The following is a 21,570-nucleotide window of genomic DNA, read 5'->3' on the forward strand; positions in this document are numbered from 1 at the left end:
TAAGGAACAAATATTTGCTTGCGGTGTATGATACCGGTCTCGCGTGAACGCCTCATTACTGCGCACGCTCGGTGGCTTATGTGAATGCGCGCAGTACCGCAACGCTCGACAATCTGAGTTCGAATCTCGTCATCGAAGCTCATGCAAACATCTGTTCTCATGCAACAATTGCAATGAGAATTATTGTTTCGAGAGAAAAATGTATCTAAAATGTTAATTTGTAATAAACAACGTTGTTATCCTCTTGTGTTTTGGAAAATATTAACCTATGCTTTGGCTTACTTTGAATTCACACTACATTGTTGTTTTAAAGTAAACCTTCTTACTCCCTCTCTCATACATCGATTGCGATCCCAAACATTGAACCATGGTGTGGAGAGAAGGGAGAGGGGTGGGATGTTGATTCCTACATTGCATCTAGGATCAGTTGTTGTACGAGAACCATTCCGAGCGTGTCAAAATCAATTTCAAAAGAAAGGCCTTCTCGTGTGTTTCTGCATGTAGCGAAGTGTTTCGTTCCGGCCCGTCCAGCGTTGCTGGTGTACGTCGGTTAGTACCAAAAAAAAAGCTCTGTTGTTGCGGCTCTAGCAATGCTGTCGCCTTCTCGCTGCTCGATTAGCATAAAACATCGCATCGCGACGCTGTGCTTTGGTGTACATGATCGGGGTGAAAACTGGAGCACAAAATTTCCCACTCCGCTTTTCTGTGGGACAGCGGGACAGCACAGTCCAAGATGCATGAGAGCGCTCTAAAAAAATCACACAACTGTACCAAAACATTGACTAGGAAGTATCCACCTTGTCTGCGCACTTGTTGTACACTTTCCAGAATGTTTTGTTCGACTGCCTTGCCTGTAGGAACGGCTTGATCACCTGTTAACATTGACGCCTTTTTCTTGTTCTTGTTTGCCCTCTTTACAGCACCAACACTGCCTAAGCTGGTGCGGCCCCGGGTGAGCTGACGATCTCCGTAAGCCCTGTCAGCCCGGCCAACACGCGGCGAGCCCCGCGACAAGCAGCCAAAAGTAGGGAAACAATAAAATCAACCTAAAGGTTCGTCGCTTGCCATCGATTGCAATCGTTCATTATTTTTTTTCTACCAGTTTCACTTTGCCCGCTAGTGCCTGCTAAAAATGGGTTGAATGTTGGAGCACGTTTGTGTTTGTGTGTTTAAACAAAAAAATGCGACTCCGTTCGCGTCCGTTCATTCGTCAGTAAAACAAACAAAACACTGGGCAGCAAAGTGTACACAAAGTAATGACTTAAGTGCGCGCGTGTGTGTATGTGTGACTAAGTGTACAAATTATCAACCAAATCATAAACACTTTTCGATAGTGCAACCGGCGTGAGTGTCCTTGTAAGTAGTTGGAAAACGTTAAGCAACTTGTTCGTAGAGTAGCGTGAAACGAGTGTGTGAAGAGCAGAAAGGGGGCAAACAAACCATGACGGAGCAGCGTCCGCATCGATTAGACCGCTACGTGCACTGCCGCAGCATCGTACCGAGCAGCATAAACCAAAGGTAAGTGTGGCACTAGGCTTACGAGACAGTAGGAATTCGATTTGCTTCAGTTTTAAAATGCAAAACTTCATTCCGATGCTTGGCAAGCCGTTTACATCCAATAATTTTACATTATTTCCCCCTGTGGTCGAGCTGCAACAATGTAGCGGGGCCAATTTACCTTGTTGAGCTTCCCTGTTTTCCGTTTTTTGTTTTCGGGACAGCACCGAACTAGGTTTCCGTCCGCGTGCCGAGCCCATTTGTTGCGTCATGAAGGTTTTCCGGCGGCTTTATTTTTCGCTTTTGCTTGCTGTCCAGCCCGCACTTTTTTCTACCCGCGCCTGGGCGGTTTGGGTGTTGCGTGCACGCGGCCAGTCCGGCCGTGTCCTGGTGCCTTCAGCAGGTATGGAAAACAGCCTTTGTTCCTGTCCTCATTTTGGCACTCCTTGCCGTTATCCTTGCGTGGCGCGTTCGGGGGGGTTTTTTTATGATTTCTCGGGCTTTTAGTTCAAGGGAAACTGTGCCGTGTGGCGTGGCCAGCCCGTATGCACTTTCAACCGCTGCGGGTGGGATTTGCATTTTTCTTTCTTAATGGTATTGTGTTTTTTGTAAAGCGTTGCAACTTTCACTTTCTCCTGCCGCGCCGGCCAGAATGCACGCTCACACAATGCTGGGTAGTACGCGCGTGTTTGTGTGCGCTGGAATGCCATTATGGACGAAGGTGCACCCGCACGGAAGCTTTTAAAATTCATTTTGCGAATTTAAAATCCACATCTGATTAACGGTGGCGGCAGAGAAAATATTGCCCACTTCCGGAGAGGGCCCCCGGGCAGCGTTCGCCGTCGGACGTGTCACGGTTTTGGTGCTGGCGGATATTTATGCATATTGCATGCACTGCGAAAATGTGCACCGCTGACCTGCTCCAGTTTTGTGTGGGGGTTAGTGAGTTTTATTGTTTTTTTTTTTTAAAGCATTATTACCTCATCGGGACGAGGTCGGGACTGCATTTATAAACCGATTGGCCGAGAGGGACATAACAAAAACCAGAAGCTTTGTTTTGTGTGGTCCTGAAGTGATCCTTCAGCGCGGCTCCCTATCCTGTACCCCACGAATGCTCACTTGTAACTAATTTCCATGCTTTTTGTTTCTTTATTGTTTATAGCATTACATCGCAATAGTTAGAATAATAACTTTCGGCCGATTTTGTTCTGCCACGTAACGTGTTTCTTTCGCACATGGAATGGAAGGCATCCCGAACCGGTACAACCCTATTAAGCCCTTGTTTTGCTTCTCGTTTTAGCAGTTCCAATCGGTGCAATTATCGAACCGGGAGGGAGAGCTGGCTAAGAAGCAAAAAAAAGGGCAATAATATTCTTCAACTCGCGAGCGATAATGATTGCACTTATGCTTGAACTCTTCTCACTTAGCATCTCCGTTCACCACCGAGCTGGTCGGCCGTTTTGTGCTACGGGCAGCCCAACGGACACACCTTTGGAATTGGTCAAAATGTGTACGCCGGGTTGGGCCTGCTTGGGAATGGATTCCGTATCAACCAGTGTTCGGAACGTTTTGTTTTTTTTTTTAAATTACAGCACGCCGAAGGAAGTGGAAGCTGAACGCAGCACGCGGTATAATGTGCGTGTCACTGACCCTTTCAAGTGGGGCGTGATCTTGAGCGTAATAGTTTCTGGACGGCGGCCTCTGTCAGCGACTGCTGCGGCCGTCGTTGGACGGCTCGTTTTGGCAAATGCGGCCTGCCGCGTAATGGTTTGGAGGCTTCGTGGCCCACCAAGGGGCTGAGAGCTCAACAAGAATGCACAGCTTTGTTTGGAGTAAGATCTTAGCTGGAATTGATACCTCAGGACTCATGGGAAATACAGAGCTCCCAATACTTTAAGCCTTTTGACGTCTTTTTGGTACCAGGAAAGGTTTCAGAGCATTACTGATAATTGATTCGAAGAAGAACTTAGTAAGATCTTTGTAAGACTTAGTAAGAATCTACAGAATAGATCATGTCTGGAAGTGATGTTAGATTTGATGCGATTCTTTATTTATCAATCATGTTATGTATAACTCGGACTTTAGTACTACTGTTCTCACTGAACTCAAATCTGTAAGATCTCGTGGAGGCCTGAGAGTTCTTATTGAGCTCAATTCTCAAAGATCTCGTTGCGGCCTGAGAGTTATAGAAGACATCTAAAAGGAGATTACAGCACAATCACTTTGAAACTACTCGTAGGCGAGATATAAAGTATTGGAGAAGCATTGAGTTGTTGATGTTACATTGTGGATATCACAAATAAAATTTCAGAACTCGATTAGGACCTCATATTTATGTGTTATTTCATGTATCTCATATGCTGAGCAACGTAATGCTTTCGGGCGTGCTTCAAACAACAGTACGTGGACGTCTAACGGACACTTGAAATGTGACGACTCATCGGTCCATTTGGTATTCGCTTCAAACACAGACAGGCAGAAGCACACACACACACACATATACAAACTCGTAAACATACTAATCTGATTGATTTTACTGGCTGGCAGGCAGTGTGGAGCATTTTACCGAACGATGTTGGTACGGTCTTCCCGCTTCCCGCGCAAATGATGGTTCTGGCCAGCGGTAACGGCAACGCACCGCGCGTGTACTGCCAAGGGATGATTAGGAGGAACTCCTAGTGCTTTGGCTATCCACTCTCCCGAGAGCGCCATGTTGGGGCCATCGATTGCTATTACGCTGTGTTTTTGCTTCGTTTTCCTCCGAAAAATACACACACACACATAGAGTGCTGGGGAGACATGGTCAGGGAAACATTGCCCATCGCAATCCCACCCCACAATGCCTCGGCTGATGATGATTACGAGCTGTAGTTGCTTTCCTTTCCTCGCTCAGCCCTTTCCAGCCGTCGTGTGAGGGCCCGGATCTTGCAAGGTCACCATTAACCTCTTCATCGTGCAGCAGCCTTTATGTTTGGGTCGGTTTTTACACACGTCGTCCCTTCTCCAGCGCGTCGTTTATTTTCCTCTTCTCGCTACTCCCGCTCGCGGTGGATGCAATTTTCCTGTGGCCTGCCTTGTCCGGCGTACATTATGAGCGCGAACACACAGCATCCACTGCCACCGTCGCCATCAGCCTCCGCAATCAGCCTCTTGTTGCGCAGTAAGAGAAGAGGTCTGCTGCTGGGTTCTACGTGCCCCGTATTGTGCCTCCGGGTCGAACCAATTTAGGCTCTTGCCGCTTCGTTCGAGGGAGTCCATTTGTACACCGCATATCGGTAGGCACATGGGTGGTAGGATCCTTTGAGCCGGGTGTGTGTGTGTGTGTGCAGGCGAGTTCTGGCCTGTGGTCTGTGGAATGTTAAAAGCATACGGCGGGTGGGCGCGCGCGCGGCCGCTCAAAATGGAAGCAGCCTAACGGGATCGGGTCGTTTAGAATGGGGAAGGGAAAATTGGCCCATTTCGCGCACCGCTGGAAGATGAGTTGGTGGATTTTTCGTTGGTTTGGGCGCCCGCGGGGGTTGCGTGCAATATCGAAGCGGGCAATGTGAGTGGGAAAACGCGGATGGTTGGATAGAGGGCTGCACGGTTTAGGTGGTAATTTATTCCAAACAGCACAGCAATCACACGGGATGCGAGAAAGGTTTGCTAGATGTACTACAAAACATAGACAGGGAAACAATTGCACGTTACAGGGTTTTCCAGGAGTTTTCATAACTGTGAGACATTTTATTGACTCCTTCTTACGTGAAATGAACTTAATCTAATGGGAATTAGAGTCTATAGCACACTTGTTCGACAAATCCAATGGAGGAATGGATTTTCTGTGGAGCCTGTCTAATTTCCAACATATGAAGTTCTCTTCCAATAGGAAAGAATCAAGGAAGTGTCCCACAACTATGAGAACCCCTGGAAAACCCTGTAATACTGCTTTTAACATAGTTTACGGTTCGCTTTTCCTTTCCTTTATTTAAAAACAAAATAATTAAAGTTCTTTGAAGTGTTAAACTCATATACCTGCTGCTTTACAGTGCTTTCAGAGCTTTCATAAGCATTGCAGCTTCGTTTCGAGCCAAGAGGTGTCTCAAGATGGCTGAAAATCCCACGTAGTTTCACATAACCTACACTTTCATAATGAACACAACCAGCAAGCAGTCTTATTTGACTCCTTAAACATGCTTAAACGCAGTCAAAACTCCTTACCAGCCGGCACATTTTCGAGACGGCGTAACAAAACACCGAGACGAAACAATTATGCTCAAGGCCGTTCCAGATGCCATTCCCGCAGATAACGCGCAGATGGTCATCCGCAGCACTTGCCCATCCTTTACCTTTTGCACGATATCGCGTGTGCCTTACTGTGCGCCCGTGAAGGACGACCGGCCGAGAAGAGCGTCACTGGTGGGAACCAGTCTGCAAAATTCCGAAACGAAATAGCTACAGTAAAGATAAGTGCAGCCGAGTGCAACGAAAGCCGCGAAAGTTTGGTTCAGTGCGGTAATTTTTGTTGTTGTTGCTGTGCGCTCTCGCGTCTTTGTAGCTGCCTCCTTGCCTTTGTACCTCACTGACACTGAAGATGTCGCGTCGGGCGGCTCTGCCCTTCTGGCACCCAAAACGAGGCCACGCTGTTCGGGAAAACTGGTTTGCTGGTCGCTTTTTGTTGTTTGCTGTTTTGCGACGGGTCGCCGTTTTCCGTCGAGGCAGACGGGTTCGTTCCGTATAAGGACTGGAACGAACTCACAATTCGGTCCCGGGCAGCGAAGGATCCTGTTTCGGGGTCAGGCTTTTCGCCCAGCGGGACAGATATGTTGGTTCTTTCTTTTTTCTTTAATGGTAGCAGCGTAAGTCTCTTCTTGCTCCGCATATTGAATAATTTCCACGCACTAAAAGAAGCCCGGGTGAGGGTGAATGGGGGAATTAAATGATACAAAAACGAATTCCCAATGCTAGAACGCGCACGTACGGCGACGATCTTGCCGAGGACACGTTCCAGGTTAGGGTAGGTCCACCAAACCGACCAAAATTGGGCATACCGATCGTTGCGTTGCGCAACCGAGCCGCGAGTCGATTTACGGAAATGGGGTCAGTCTTCCTTGCCCGCCGGAATCCACGAGCCTAACGGGATGTGCGCGTTTGCCATCGGCCCTTTGTTAGGGTTGGCTTTGAAAAGCATAATGCGGCAGGGAAACTGTGCACATCGTAATGCAAAGTTGATGCCTATGGTTCTGTGTCCGCACGTCTACGCCTAAGGAAATGTTTTACATCTTGCTATTTTGTTCCTTTTCGCTTGGTTCTTTTTTATTTATATTGAGGCTTGAAGTCTTAAACGTCAATATGGCCTGATAGTGCCGACATTTGATGTCTCTGTGACAGTTAAGATCATGCAGAGAAATAAGGGTTGAGAAAGACATTGAAGTTAACGTACATTAAGCACTTTGCAAGTGCTGATATATCCTGAAGTCATGAAGATATCTATATCTTTGACAAGTTTCATTGGAATTGAGTATTGAGAGTTATAGTAGACCATTCAGGACATTCAGATTCAGATCTCAAATAAGAATCATGTTCAGAAATCAGGTATTAACAGGTACAAGTGCATTCAAGAAAACTGAAGATCTCAAGATGTAAGTTTCAGAACGAAGTAGTCTGCAAGCCCTACGATGTAGCAGTAAGTTCTTGTTTTGTTCCAAGTTCTACTGCTCATATTGAGAACTAATAATCATCTGGCTAAATATGAGGCACAATGTATAAGGGATGGTCTTTTAACCCAGAATGTGTGCTGAAGAACTTCAACTGTGATGACATTTCATCCAAATTGCTGTTTGTACAGGAATTTCCACCAACACGAGTAACAATGGAGAAGTAATCCAGTTGATGTCCCGATGAAATAATAAAACAACAAAAACATAGCCCGCACAGTTCCAGCCGGTGGACTTAACCCACATTCGCGCTCCATTCCGGCAAGCCAGGGCATGTACGTCATCGATATTTATGCCTTCCTGCGTGTGCCCTGTTTGATTGATTGCCCTCGATGCGATTACGACAGACAGGGTGTGAGCTCGACGACGACGGCGACGACGACCCACGAAAATGGGTCAGCCCAAGGATGCACGGCTTGAGGTTGAGGTAGTCTTCCTGCTCCCGTGGCACATTCGCTTTGGTGCTTTATGGACAAAAATCAATACTTCATTCGGTACCTCTTCCCTAGCATTAGCGACCGAGGGGTGAGGTCACTATGAATTACCGTCTTCTATAGCGGCCCCTTGCACGCTTGACCGAAGCTTGCGGTGTGGTGGTGCAACGACACGCCACTGCTTCCTGTTGCAAAATATGTTGTTGCGACGTTATCCTTCGCTGCCACGTTTCAGGGGGGGGGGGGGGGGTGGGCGGTGTTCAAATGCATAAATAATATCTCACCCCGCTTGCAATCGCGCGGTACACCTTAGCTGTACACCAGTAGGATAGGTTTTTGGGTCAGTGTTTGGAGGCGCAAATGACGCTTTGAAGTTTTGATGTGAAACGCTTCCCGATCCGGTTCGAAGGACCGAAATTTGGGTCAAATATGGCGGTTTTGATGTAGCGAGCTCTTTCTTAACGTTGCTCTTTTTTGTACATCGAGTCATTTTTTTTGCTTACTCGAATGAAGTGCTGTGTGCTTTGTTAGTGGATTGCTAGTCTTCTGGCTGCTCGAAAGCATGACCAACCATCTTTCGCATTATCGAAGCGCGATATTTGACGTACTGCCGGCACGGTTCTAACCACCCATCACTATCACTCCGGGCTGCCCATCCCATGGTCCACAAATCTAATGAGGTACTGAGGTACAGAACAAGCACCAAGGCGGACGCATCCTACACACATGAACTGGAGGCAATCCCCATGAATATGCACATTCGTGGGCAAAGAAAGCCAAACCACAAGCCATCGACGGAGTGGCTTGGCTTGAAGTAGCGGGGGGTTTGAAAATCTAAAAACGAGTATGTGCGGAGGCAATTGCATCGCAATGCACCGACATAGACACACAGACACAAAAGGGGGAAGGACACAAGAAACTGTCTAACCTCTGGCCACGGCTGGGAAACGCTACGACTGCAAGGTTCGCCGTTTGCACATTTTCCCTCTGATTTCAAAAGCCACTGCTGGCATAATGAGTCCCGGGAGAATGTGCACATATTTTACCGACCGTGAGTGGCTCACGTGTGTGTGTATGCTGCAGTTGTAATGTGCCTGGAAAGTTCATCAGCTCATTTTGACGAGCGTTTGTGACAAGGCAAAGGGGGAGAGCGGAACAAAAAGGGAATACAACGAGCCGTACAGCGACGAACGCCAATTCCGCTTCGCTCGTTTTCCCCCCGTCTCTCTGAGGTGATGGTGGAGCGGTGGTGCGCATACACAAATGCTTTCTTTCTTCCCTATTCTTCCTTTAACCGCCTGCCAGGAAGATCGAAAACACAATGTAATGTCGAGAATCGAGGTTCCCGCGGAGATGAATGCATTTGTATGCAATTTTCGTTCTGTCTTGGCGATGTGCAACAATTGCAAGACTACACACACACACACATACACACACCGTTCGGATTACTATGGACAGTTTTGCATCCCGGCAGCGTGGCAGCATTTCTTTCTTCCCCCCGCTTCTCTTCCCTCCAGCCCCTCCAGCATCGAAACTATTCTTCGAATGCTTGCGCTTTAACGCTTTTCGTTCCTCGCGTGTGTCCCCTGAAGCGTTTGTTGTTGCCCGTACGCTCTTCAAGAAGGGTGGTAGTTTGGAGAATTATGACCACTTTTCTTCCTGCCATCCTTCGTTGGGTGGTGGAAGGGATGGGGGGTGGGGGGGGGGGAGCTAACTTCTTTCCCCGCATTTCTATCGCTTCTCACCGCGGGACCGTGAGCAAACAAGCAGGGAGGGAAGCGACAGGAAGACATTCTTTAGGTTAATGTGCTTGTCACTCGGCATTAGCACACAAAAATTGATCTGTGGTTGTATTGCAGTTGCTGTCGCTGGCCTCTTCCAGTAAAGTACAGTTTGTTGCAATTTAGTTCCTATTTCCTTTGCCAGGAACGTTGCGAAGTCGTGCCCGATGTAACAGGAAGTTTGGCCCTGCTGTGTATCGTTTCGCCAAGGGGTAAGGGCTGTTTTGGGGCTGTTTTAGAAACAAAAACAAAAAATAACTCCCAAGTGCCAAGCCGTGGTTTGGGGCGTGAGGCCCCCCGTACCTCCAGCAGCTCTCGCATCCATCTTCCGTTTGCGAGCGCGCGAGCCTGAAGGCACTGCCTGGACTTACTTTGCATAATACACTTTATGCTTTTTTCGTGCTCTCCCGGTGCGATGCGGCAAAAATTCTAAACGCCTACACGCGTTGGCTGCCCACCGTTGCTCTGCCGTAACAGTTTGAGCAGAACGCCACGCCATGCTCGGCAGTAATGCACCCTTTTCGAGCCATCATTATTATCCATCGCCGGGCTGCGGTAGAGAGGCAACGGATCATTTTTGTTCGCGAAAAAACATGGAAATGATTATTTTGAAGAGGTTTAAGCAGCAAATCGGGCAAAAAGTGAGCTGTGGTAGAATATCTCAAAGGAGATATTTTTTAATCGTTTTTGGCTTCGATAGGGAAATTTTGTCTTAATTTAGAAGCCTATGCATTGGAGCTAAATGAGTGATATGGTTAAAAAATAAAATAATGTAAATTAGATAGCTATTAACATACGATATAGTTATATTATGTGACCAAATTGCGGTTCAACTGGTGAATATGAACATTACATCTGGTGTTGTTTTAAATTATGTAAATGAATAATTAATCCTGTAAGATTTGTAACAGTTATGTGTTCTGTCTAAATCTGTCTAAAGCTGTTCTAAGCAGAGCTAACGAGTAAAACCGTTTCTTGTAAGAAAAATAGTAGCCACATCAAATGTAATTGGAAAAGCTTTTCACTAAAAAATGTAAACATTTAATTCGCTATTCTTTAACTTTTTTTGACGCATTTGTCTTTTTTTTGTTGTTGCTGCAAAGCCCATCCGATCAAGGGCTAGCCCACGTTATGCAATACCAATAAGTCTCGCCGCCGCATCCCGAGCCCCCGGCCCTCCCCGTGGGGGTTTCGAATGGGCGCTCCGTTTCGTCTCGCTATAATTTAATCCGTCTGGAAGCTGGAAGCGCTCGAAGCGCCCCGCAGGCCACGCCGAGTGAAATTAATTCCCCTTGCGGACACACGGACACGCACACCCAACGGTTTGTCTGGCTGGGAGAGCGGGGGTAGGGGTGTTCCATGCATATGAATTCGATTTTCGAAGAACGAACGTACGTGGTGTGTCGTTCGCCGTGCTGGTATTTTTGCGTACCGCCGGGGATGATGGAAAAGTTCACCAGAAGTCTTCACAGTGAGGGAGAATGGGTGGGGGGGGGGGGGGTTGCTGGGTGCATAATTTATGCCCGCGGACACATAACGTATCGCCCATTGCCCGACCGCCCTGCCATGTGTGTGCTGAGGTGTTTTTTTTTCGTTTTAGATTCGGGGGAGTGAGAGAGAGCGGAGATGTATATATAAAATAGAAGAAACTAGGGGAGCAAAAGGGTAAAGGTCTTCTTTGCCCGCTCTACACAGCGCTCCCTCTCGCTCTCCCGATCGGTGTGTGTGTGTGTGTTTATTGGTACTGGAAAACTCGAAAGAGGAAATGATGGAGGTCGATGTACTAGCGTTTATCGTACGTCTCTCGGCATTAGGTAGCCGGCACTCGCTCGCCTTTCTTCGCGGGCGGGAAGGTGCGATTATCGGATTCGGAAAACCCGATGCTTGCCGGTGATTAGCGAAAAATAGAACCGAACGACATTTACCAGCGCGCCCCGGCGGACCATCGGCACACGAAGGAGCCGTGCTCTCGGGCTGGCCGTGTCTGGGTGTGGTGCGGACCGTTGGGATCATTTTCTTTTCGACAGTCTCCATGATTATGTCACTGTCCTTCAGCTGGTCACGGTAGAACTTTTTATTATTTGGATGATTAAAAATGATTTAAAAATAGTTTAAATAAGCAGCTAGTCATTCAAAAAGCAATAATTTAGTGGGAAAATAAAAGAAATAATTATTTGAACAAGAAAATAAAATAAAATCATGAATCATGCAATTAAGAAGAAATAACCACACAACTACAGCACAAAACACGAGCCGTACAACTTTGTAGTGGAAAACATCACTCAACTCTCAACACCGCCTTGCTCCCCGCTCCACACACACACACACATCATCATCATCGACACCCTCCAACTCCATCCTCGGGCGAAAGGGTGTGTGACACTGCCAGGAATAGACACAAAAAAAACATGCAGCAAAACCCCAAACCAAACAAAACGGGGAGGGCGCAAAAGATGCGAATTGCAAGATTAAGAAAAGCGGGCTTGCATTCGGCAAAAAGGAAACTGCAACACAAACAGAAGGTGGAGGAGGATGGGAGTGAGTGGCTGGTTTGTGGTTGGAATAGAAACAGCCGCAGCAGCAGCAGCAGCAACAACCATGCGCCCGTCACGATGGCGTGCAGCTGCGGACGGTCCAGTTCTGCCCCACTATCTTCGTCTTGGGGGTGGAGGGGGTGGCTAACGGTTGCGGGGATCCGTGTGCCTTTCCCTTGCTGGGAGGGTGTTTTGCCGTTTGCGATGCCGTTGCCGATATCGGCCGACCGGCCAGCGCGCTTGTTTCGCGTGTACGGGCCGAGCCTGTTGCAGCGTACGGTGGCGGTGTGAGTTATTGCGCCCAAAGGGGGGTGGTGCGGTAGTGCCACCGGCAAGCGAAGGGAGCAATAGTAAGCAGCACAATCATCGCACCGCCCCAAACGTTGATTTCATTAGCAATGTAAGAGCTTTTTACTACTGAAAATAGGAGTTTTGTTGATATTTTTTGTAAAAAAGATGCCCAACAAGATGATCCTTTCTGGCTGCCCTTGGGAGACAAGTACACACACACACAGCTTGTGGTGATCGCATTTCGCATTCACTAATGGATTGGTGGAACTGTCTGTATGGTCTGTATCCACTCCCCGTCCCCACGAAAAGGGAAAGGTTGGCTGGTTGACTTCTAACATTTAAAGCGAACCGAAAGCAAATCAAAATATGCTCACACACATACCCACCAAACGTGTACGTACACCCCAAAAGCAAAAACTGTACCAACCGCACAATGGTACACTGCACCGCGTGGAGCGTGCCCCACCCCAAACCAGGACCGGACGGGTCGGGGGAAGGGCAGGCCATGTTTCCAAACGGGGTGAGCATTTATTTGCGCCCCAACGAGAGTCCGCTCACCTGGTCTTCTCCTGGGTTTCGGTTTGCAAAACCATTGCCACCCTGTTCGCTTTCCCCGCTGCCCCTGCGGTACATGTTTTTTTTTTTTTTTTTTGAGGCAAGATGTGTTGTCGTTTGAGCATTAGAGGATAAGAGTAGGGAGCTTTTGTCGCTCGCGAGCAATCTTGTTTGGAGCATTTGGTTTTTTTTTGGCATAGAAATTTGTAGTTTTAGGATTTTACGTTGCAATGTTTAAAGACCCGCAAACATACAGGGTTTTCCGGGGGTTCTCATAGTTGTGGTACACTTCCTTGACTCTTTCCAATGGGAATTGAACTTCATATGAAAAAATTGGACATTGGACTGTATGGCACCCTTTTTGAACAGCCTCGTTGGATATTCTTATTGGATTGGTCCAACAAGGATGCAAGAGAGTCCAATTCCCATTACATTTAGTTCATTTCACGTAACAAAGAGTGAATAAAGTGTCCCACAGCTATGCGAACTCCTGGGATACCCTGTAATGGCTAACAGCGTTCTAGCCTTATGCTTTTGGATTGATAAATTCAAATAAAAATGATGAAAGCAAAAGAGTCTAGCATGCGCTGAAAGGAATATTTGATTACAATATTTCAAAAAAAAAAAAAAATACCGCGCTTTTAATGCCTACCAATGGAATGCAAATCCGCTTGCTGCTAATGATTGCCAAATGGGCTGGTTTTACTGCCGTGTGGCGAAAACAGTTTTATAAAGCAAATAACATAACTGTCATTTTAACTCGCTGGACAATTTACAATCCTCTCATTCGCATCACGCCTTGGTACGCGGCTGAATAAGTTCGGAGCGCCTGTTAATAATCTGAATCTCCTTTAACGCCTTGCTGGGGGCGGCGGGAAGGCTGCGGAAGGTTAGCGCAACTGGCCATAAAAGTTTAATGGCACCACTATCTTGATGTGGACTGCATTCAGCGTGCACTGTGGGGGGGAACGCGTTTGCCGCGTAATTTCCGGTCGCAGCGCACTGGAGTTGAATGGGGTGGAACAACACCCCAGCCTATCATTCGCGCATGATTACGGCATTTCGGTGCAGCGTCCAAGCCGAACGGTGATTCCGTACCAATCGGCACCGTGTCGCACATTTGCTTTATTATTTTATAGCACCGAGAGCGCAGATAAGCCTTTTTCCACTGCTTGTAATTGCAGGCAGAGGATCTGCCGCATCCACCAAATAAACGGTGGACACTGCACATGAGATTAGTGCACCAAAGGAAGTGTCAAATGAAAGTGACACGCCAGATCGATTTGCATCTTCGCAGCTCGATCAGCTGCCGGTTCACGAAAACTACAAGTGAAACCGATACTGGTTGGCTATTGCCGGGCGAAAATGGGCAGCCCTAGCCGTGCAGCTGCACCTCCCAGTGCTAGTGGCAAGATGAAACTAATGTAAGCGGGTCTAGTGAAGCAAAAGTACATTAAAAAAAAAATCACCATACACACGAACATCATACACAGCAGATAAGATAAACAGTCTGTTTAGGAAAAACGGTCCTGCCGCTGCTTTTGGCGGGCGGAGGACAAGGGGAGTGGGATATTGCAACCGGTCCCAGTCAACATACGCCCTTAGCAGGCCCGGCGAAAGGGAGGACGCAAAACTCATTTTATTTGTCATAAGACGCGCGCGCGCGCACCCGTTCGCTCGCTCGCTTGCGTACCGTGTTCGGTTCCGCGTATCCGCAGTACGATTGGCCAGTGCGCCCTGGGCCGGCCAATGACCAAACAGCGCTTAGTATGCAGCGCAGCGTTGCTGTATGTGGCAAGCTTGCCGGCACGCAATAGCCGCCGTGTGCCGATCACCGCCGGTCCATCAAGGCGAGGGCCGACATCGATTTTGCCCTGGGTTCGGGGGATTTTTATTTCACTCCCGGGAAAAGGTGTGTAAGGTTTGAAACTTTATCATCGATCCATACGTTAAGCGGCACGTAAAGCCATATTTCGCACGCCAAGCTTGCGATTCTGCTTTTTTGTAAACCTACAAACGGTTTCGGCGGCTGTCGATCGATCCCTTTTTCTGCGTATCCACCGTCCGTCTCTTATGTGGATATAGGTGCGTGTGTTTGTTTGGAGGGGGTGCTATATGATCTCACGACACATGATGCTGTCAACCAGCACGGCGAGCAAAAAAAAAAAGGCAAACTACTCCCGTCCGAGAAAGTTCAACAGAGCAAATACTGAGTTCGTGGGGTTCGTCGCCTGCGGAGCGCTCGAGTCTTTCGCTCGCATGCGCGTCGTGCGATCGGGCCCAGAGTGTCGATTTAATATGGCACAAATTTATTTTGCCTTACCATACTCCCCCGCACCCCCTATTCTCTCCCTTCCCCCCATTCCCGGGGAGGTGTTTTATTTTCCAGTTCATTCCTCGGCCCCTCTCAATTCAATCAATATTCGCGGCTGGAGCTCGACCCTCGACTTGTGGCCGCGGGGGAGTCAGGTGGGGCTGGAAGTGGCAGTGGACAGGGTATCACTGGCACGGGACAGTACGACCGGTCCCCGTGGCTTGACATCGGCCAACAAATCAGCATTACACGGTTGGCGTTCTTTGCAGGATTGTTTTTCACGTCGCGACCGAAACGCAAACGATGGGGGGGGGGGGGGAGGCAGCAAAAGCAAAGGGGGGAAAAGGAATCTCCCTTTCTCCACCCGGTTGGCGTTGTACGGCGGAACGGGCGTGGTGCACGTAATCCCTTGCTCTGGTGTGTCTGTTTGTGTGGGTGGCGTGTGAGGGACACACCCCGTCTGGCTGACGGGGGAAGGGGGCGGACGGTTGGTATGGAGGTGGCACAAAATTCACTTTCACTTTCGTGAATCCTTTCCCGGTTGGCTCGTAGCTGTTTTCTTTTGCTCTCCCAGCGTGGTATTCTGGTCGGGCATTCCTTCCTGTCTGTCTCGTGTGATGGGAAGGGAGGATGGAAGGAGGTGTTGGTGGGGAGGGGGGGGGTTGAAGATACTCCTGTTTTGTCGGCCCGCTTTCCGTGGTTGTTGCTGATGTGGTAGTGAAGGGTATGCTGTGGTACGAACTGCATGCGGTGAGCCATCTTGACCGTCCGAACAAGAGGATCGTGTTCGACCGGTGTACGAGTGCTACGGTCACGATTCATGAGGGTTTTTTTTCGTTTTTTTAAGAGGAGAAACACTTAATGGACTCTCAAAAGCAGAGGATGTAATGGTTCGACCATGCTTTAAAGCTAGACGACACACAACTCAAAAACAGCAGTTAATCTTTACATAATACGAATAAAGCTGATCGCTAGAAGCACTTTGGTCCTTCGAACCGGATTTTTTGGTAGTGTGGACTATTCTTGCTTAAAATCGAAAGTGTTCTATGCAAGAAATGCACATTTTAACGGAAGAAAGTACAGCAGCACAATGTGTGCTCCTGTAACGAAAAGAGACAATTGTTTACGTAAAATGCCTGTGAACGTTCGCTCGGTCTCGGTTCGCAGATGAAGATGTGCCCAGTGAGGTGAACGCACCCGGGGGCCCCATTTTCGAAAGTCGATCGACACGGGGGGAAACCGACCCCGACCCTTGCTGAGCGAAAATTTGCATCCAGATCACGATCACGCGCCGGTTCGTCGGTGCTGTCGTTCGTCATCAATCAAAAAGACGAAGGGAAGCGAGCAAAGCAACTAAAAGTAAAACCCCCCCTACACACACACACTGCACGAGCCGGCCAGGCGTTTGCGTCGGCGGGAGATGTTCGCACCAGCGAATGCAGCTGTGAGTCCAGCGAAACGGGGCGCAGTGTAGCTGCTTTCGAAATGGAATAAAAACGCGACTGTTATTCTCCCCCCATTTACCCCACCAGCCTGGAAAGCACGACGCGACACAAATGGCTGCAGCGCGTCCCAAAGATCGATCTTGTTGAAATTAATCGTCGATGGGGGTAAGGGGTGAAAAAAAAACAAACTAAAAGCAATACAACAGGCGATGGATTGAAACAAATCGATCGAGCATTGCACATCTGGGAACGAAAGTGGCAAGCGCGCGGTTGATAGAAATTAATTCGTCACTCTGTGGCCCACGCCAAATTATCTCATCATGCACTGTTTTCCCCCTACGTTTCGCCTTCTCGTCGGTGATGCGCTCCTTCGGCGTCGTACCACAGGGTGAAGGGCGTCATCGAAATAAATGCAAAGCACGAAGAGAAAGTGATTTTCGTTGCCGAGTTACCGTGCCGCAGCTCCGCCGCAACTAGCGACAGCGAATCGGAAGAAAACGGGCGCACGACCGAGTATCCTGTGCCCTGGCTCCGCAGCAGCAACCGGCCAGTTGTGTTATGTTTGGTACACGTCCGAAAAAATGTTTCCCACAGTACCGTGAGTACATCAACCTTGCCATCCGCTGCCTTTGTGTTTCGGCAGTTTGGTGGCTTCGAGACGTAATGTATCCTTTGCCCCCTGGCGGCCGTTGGTCCCACGCAAACCTTCACAGAGTGCTTTGGGGATCGCTCTTCGGCCAGTTGACAGCGATCCGGTGACCTCTTCCGCACTTTTCCCAGCTGTTCTGGAATTGGCTCGACAGAACTGCTGTTTCCATGCCGTAACATAATACGTTCATTTCGGACGATGGCATTTTTAAGGTACGGCAAATGATTAAAAAACCGCACAATGGCGCTCGCATCCTAGTCACGGCACCAGAAATGCATGCGAACGTGCAATGGAATGCTGCTCCCGAGGTATTATTTCGTGCTAAGTATGTGTGTGTGTGTGTGTGTGTGTGTGTGTGTGTGTGTGTGTGTGTGTGTGTGTGTGTGTGTGTGTGTGTGAGTGTGTTGTCTAATTACTTTCTTGCCCAAGACGCGTTTTGAGTCTCGCAAACAAGAATCATTCACTAGAAATCATTCAAGAACGTGTATCTCACCCAGCTCGCAACCCCACAACGTGAGCTCAATCGGGCAGGTTATAAAAAAAACCTTTCTCACCACTCTCCCGCTCTCTCCTCGCCCCTGGGTGCATCCAGTTCGGTCGTGCTAGCCTTGAAAATGTGGCGCAAAAAGGAGGCGCAAACCATATACGAAAAGAAACTGGAACTTCGGGCCCAGTGCCAAATTTGGAGCGATGCGGGCCGAAATAAAAAGACGAAACCGGTCCCCGAAGGAAGGTCGTCCGGACGCATCGGCGAGCGAGTGTGCATTTTGTTTTCGGTGCGTTTACAGCCACATCCTCAAGACGGTTTTCTTCGTTCATTTTGGGGAAGAATTTATTCGCTTTCGTCAAATGCAAAAGTGATGTTAGTCTTTGGCGCTGTAAAATGTTTGCAAGGAATTTTCCTGCTCTAACCGAAGGCACCGGTCAACACGATTAACGTGCAATCATAATTGTTGTAAATCCCCAGACGGTCCTGCACATAAATTTTGCCGTTTGAAACGAGCCAATCATCGAGCACCGCATCCGGGATGTGGGCTATAAATCAAACCCCTATCACTAATAAGCGGCACCCCGTAGTGAGCAATACCGCTCGCCAATCCTCCACCCGCCGCCCGCAGCCGTCGGGAAATGTCACCGACGCTAAGCCGCCCCTGGTGCACCGGGTACCCATTTCGAATCTTTACTACACGAAGCGTATTAATTTGGCCGAGGTGTGGAGGTGCGTAAAGGTGTGCGCATACATTTTTTCTGGCTTCTTGACGCTCGCACACACATGCATGCCCCGTGTGAGCCCGTGCGTGGTGTCGAAGGTGAGGAGAAATGTGGTCTAATCTGGTGTCCCGCTCGGTCGCGGCGTATCGGGTTGCGCAGCCGGCAGGCGGTAAAGGACGCGCGGACACGCGGACATGCGGCCACCTAATCCGTCTCGGAATGTGGCTAATCACCGTAGCCGGTAGTGAAGGTGGGAGGCAAACAACGGGGAAAGGAGAAACGTGTGTATGTAGGTACAAATTAGGTTTACACGAACCGCTACGGCTCAGGGGCCGTCTAATGGTAGATAATGCGATATTACGAGCCACCATCCCTCCCTCGTGTGCGTTCCGGCGGGTTTGTGCTAACCAGCGAACAATTAAAAAGGTGTCTGCAAATAGAATTTACGTGTACAGAGCGACGTAAAACTGTGCGCATGTGGATTGAGGCTAGATGCAGTGCACTAGAGTCTTTCGGAGCGTTCCAATACTCGGAGCGGTTTACTTTTAATCGCGCTGGGTTATAGGTTCAGAATATTAATTGAACACTATTCTGAGCTGCTCAAGAGCGAATGTAATTTATTCAGCAATTGATTTTACTGGTCGTTTTATTATACCGATTCGATTTTACATCTTATTTTCTTATTAGGTTGTTTTCTTATTTTTCGTTCATTTGACACATCTGAGTTGAGTGTGTTGGATTTCGATGGATAAGTATTTTATTATTACTATCCCTCTGTTCGTGTTTAATAATGTGTTTTATTGGTTACTTAATTTCATGTTTTTAATCGTATAGCTATTTTTGTTTCTTCTTGTGTCATCAATGTCATTTTTAATTGCTTTGCTGAGTTTTCACATTTTATTCCTCGTTTTTAATGCTCTTATATCTTTGTTGGGTTCCTTTTTTCCGAATGATTACTCTGATTGCTAATGCCATCCATAATCCTCATTGATATGATACTCGAGTTATACACTTTGGGAGCGTTTTGGCTGTTGGTTTGTGTTGCTTTTTTTTGCAAGGCCTGCCAATGATGCACCCGTGGTAAGTGCCACAGCACAAAGGCTTTAACTTTGCCGTTTTAGACGTGGAACTTTTTACGACTTTCCATAACTCGTCTAGATTGATGTGCTGTTTTGAACTATAACTTGATAAACGAACCCCTACCACGCCTTCCCTTTCCCTCCCCATTCCCCCCTGCCTACGTATCAGAATGGCAAAAATTTTCCTGGTGGAGGTACGAAAAAAAAACGCTCGTAAAACTGGAGGATAAGAATTTTACGACCCAATTGGCAACACCTGCCTGCAAGCCCGCCTTCCTTCGCCCAGATGCACACACGTTCTGCGCGTCCCACAACCGTGACCTATGAAAAGGCGCAATGGATCGATGCTGCTGATGAACCGTTTTTGTTGTTGTTGATCGTCTTCCTCTTCTCTGACTTGATTCTCGAGGTGCATTCTACTGTGTGCCTGCAGTTTGGTGCCGCTCTTTTTCCTCTGCCGTACATTATCTGCATGCGTTTACTTACGTCGGGGCGTTTTTTTCTTCTTCTTGCAAACCAGACACGGCTGAACCGCCTGTACAGACAACACCGATCGGTTCTGTTTTTACGACCGATTAATGAGATTACGCCGGTTTGCCGCAATATTTACCAACGGAGGATGCAGATTGGCATGCGCGTGTGAGCAATGGGGGAAAATAAAATCTATAACCCGACCGACCGCCGATCGGGTGGATCAATTAAATGTTACGAGCTGCTTATTAAAAGGGGACGAACGTGGCAGCGGCGGCCAATCGCAAGGATTGCACTATTAAAAGTTAGTACGCACGGCGCAGGAAAGTTCAGTTGCGCACGGTTCCTGCCAGCCGATGGATCGTGTGCGCAAGGCAATCGAATTAATCGCGCTCGCGGTGGAACAATAGTTTCGCCTTTGTCGTTCCGGGGGGGGACAGTTTTACGCAAGAAATCAGTGCCATCCAGTGAAGCGATTATGCGTGGTGGGTTCTGTGATAGGTGTGATCGAATACAGCGCGCAGGTACGCCCCGCCGTTAGGGAAACTGCACCAGTGGCGTGCGGTTTTCCCATCGTACACGTTCAATCAGCAACCAATCAGCCAAAGCGAACGCTCCATCAACCATAGACATCCATCAATCCGCGCAGGGTCCCGTGTGGCCGAGCGCGAGTGCCAAGAATGACAAACAAAAATTGCCGAACCGGTCCCATCGCTCCCGCGAGCGATTGCTCCAGGGCTCGTGGGCAATCACCCTTCGGAGGGAGGTCCACCGTGTTTGCCCTCTAATTTGTACGACCGGAGCCGAAACGGCAAATAACAGCCCGTCTTTTCTTACCGCCACGTCACCGCTAGCCGATAATTTCTCACGGGAGTTGTGCTTTTTTTTCCATTGGTGCCAGGACACGGACAGCTTGCTGGGGTGATTATCCTGATTTGAGCTAAAAAAACGGCTTATCTCTTCGTGCGTGTTAAGGTTCTGTGGAGAGGTTAAGGTGTGTTTTTTTACTCGCCGTTGTTACCTGACAATTAAACCGCTTTCAAGGCAGATGCAATCCTTGGGAAAGTCATTAGCGAGAGCGTTCGGGTTCGGCTGGGCCGCTGGTAATGGCATTGATTGCATCTTTAGCTCGTTTTTGCACTACATGTTTTTCCAGGACATTAAAAACAGATTGTTGTTAAGCTTACTTCTTGAGCACCAGCAACCAAGGTCTTCGTTCTGGAAAGCTCTCTTAGCCATTTCCAATACAAGAACAGAGCAGTAGTACATTTTAGCAATTCCTACGGAAGATGTGCAAGAGTTCTTGACATGTGTAATTAGAACTAGGTTAACCTGTTGGTGAAACGTTTTAATTGTTGCATTTTTAGCTGGAACCTTCAAGGGATTCTCGTGGTAAAGTCTTGGGTCCAAACAACATGACTGTCATAGGTTCAAAGCTTCTTAGACGTCTATAGGCATCACTAACAGCTAAGTCCATAGCAGTGGCTTAGCTACGCCTTGGCCAATGTTATATGGTTATATGGTTAATAAAGGTAACTTAGAGCATCATTGCAATAAGAAAGTTTTTAGTCAAGAACCTTAATGTAGCTTGGAGATTTGGAAAAAAAACTGA

General features: G+C 48.2%; 1 protein-coding gene across 8 annotated transcripts in view; it reads left to right on the forward strand.

The window, feature by feature from the left end:
• Positions 1–21,570, forward strand: part of LOC121590479 (cadherin-86C) — a 112,932-nt gene that overhangs the window by 42,215 nt on the left and 49,147 nt on the right. For all 8 annotated transcript variants that reach the window (XM_041910220.1, XM_041910262.1, XM_041910270.1 and 5 more), the window contains one exon: positions 921–1,518. In XM_041910220.1, coding sequence (XP_041766154.1) covers positions 1,442–1,518 — 77 coding nt within the window. In that variant the 5' untranslated portion in view covers positions 921–1,441. The remainder of the gene's footprint in view (positions 1–920; positions 1,519–21,570) is intronic.

This window comes from Anopheles merus, chromosome X, assembly GCF_017562075.2.
Source record: "Anopheles merus strain MAF chromosome X, AmerM5.1, whole genome shotgun sequence".
In the NCBI taxonomy this organism is placed as follows: Eukaryota; Metazoa; Arthropoda; class Insecta; order Diptera; family Culicidae; genus Anopheles; species Anopheles merus.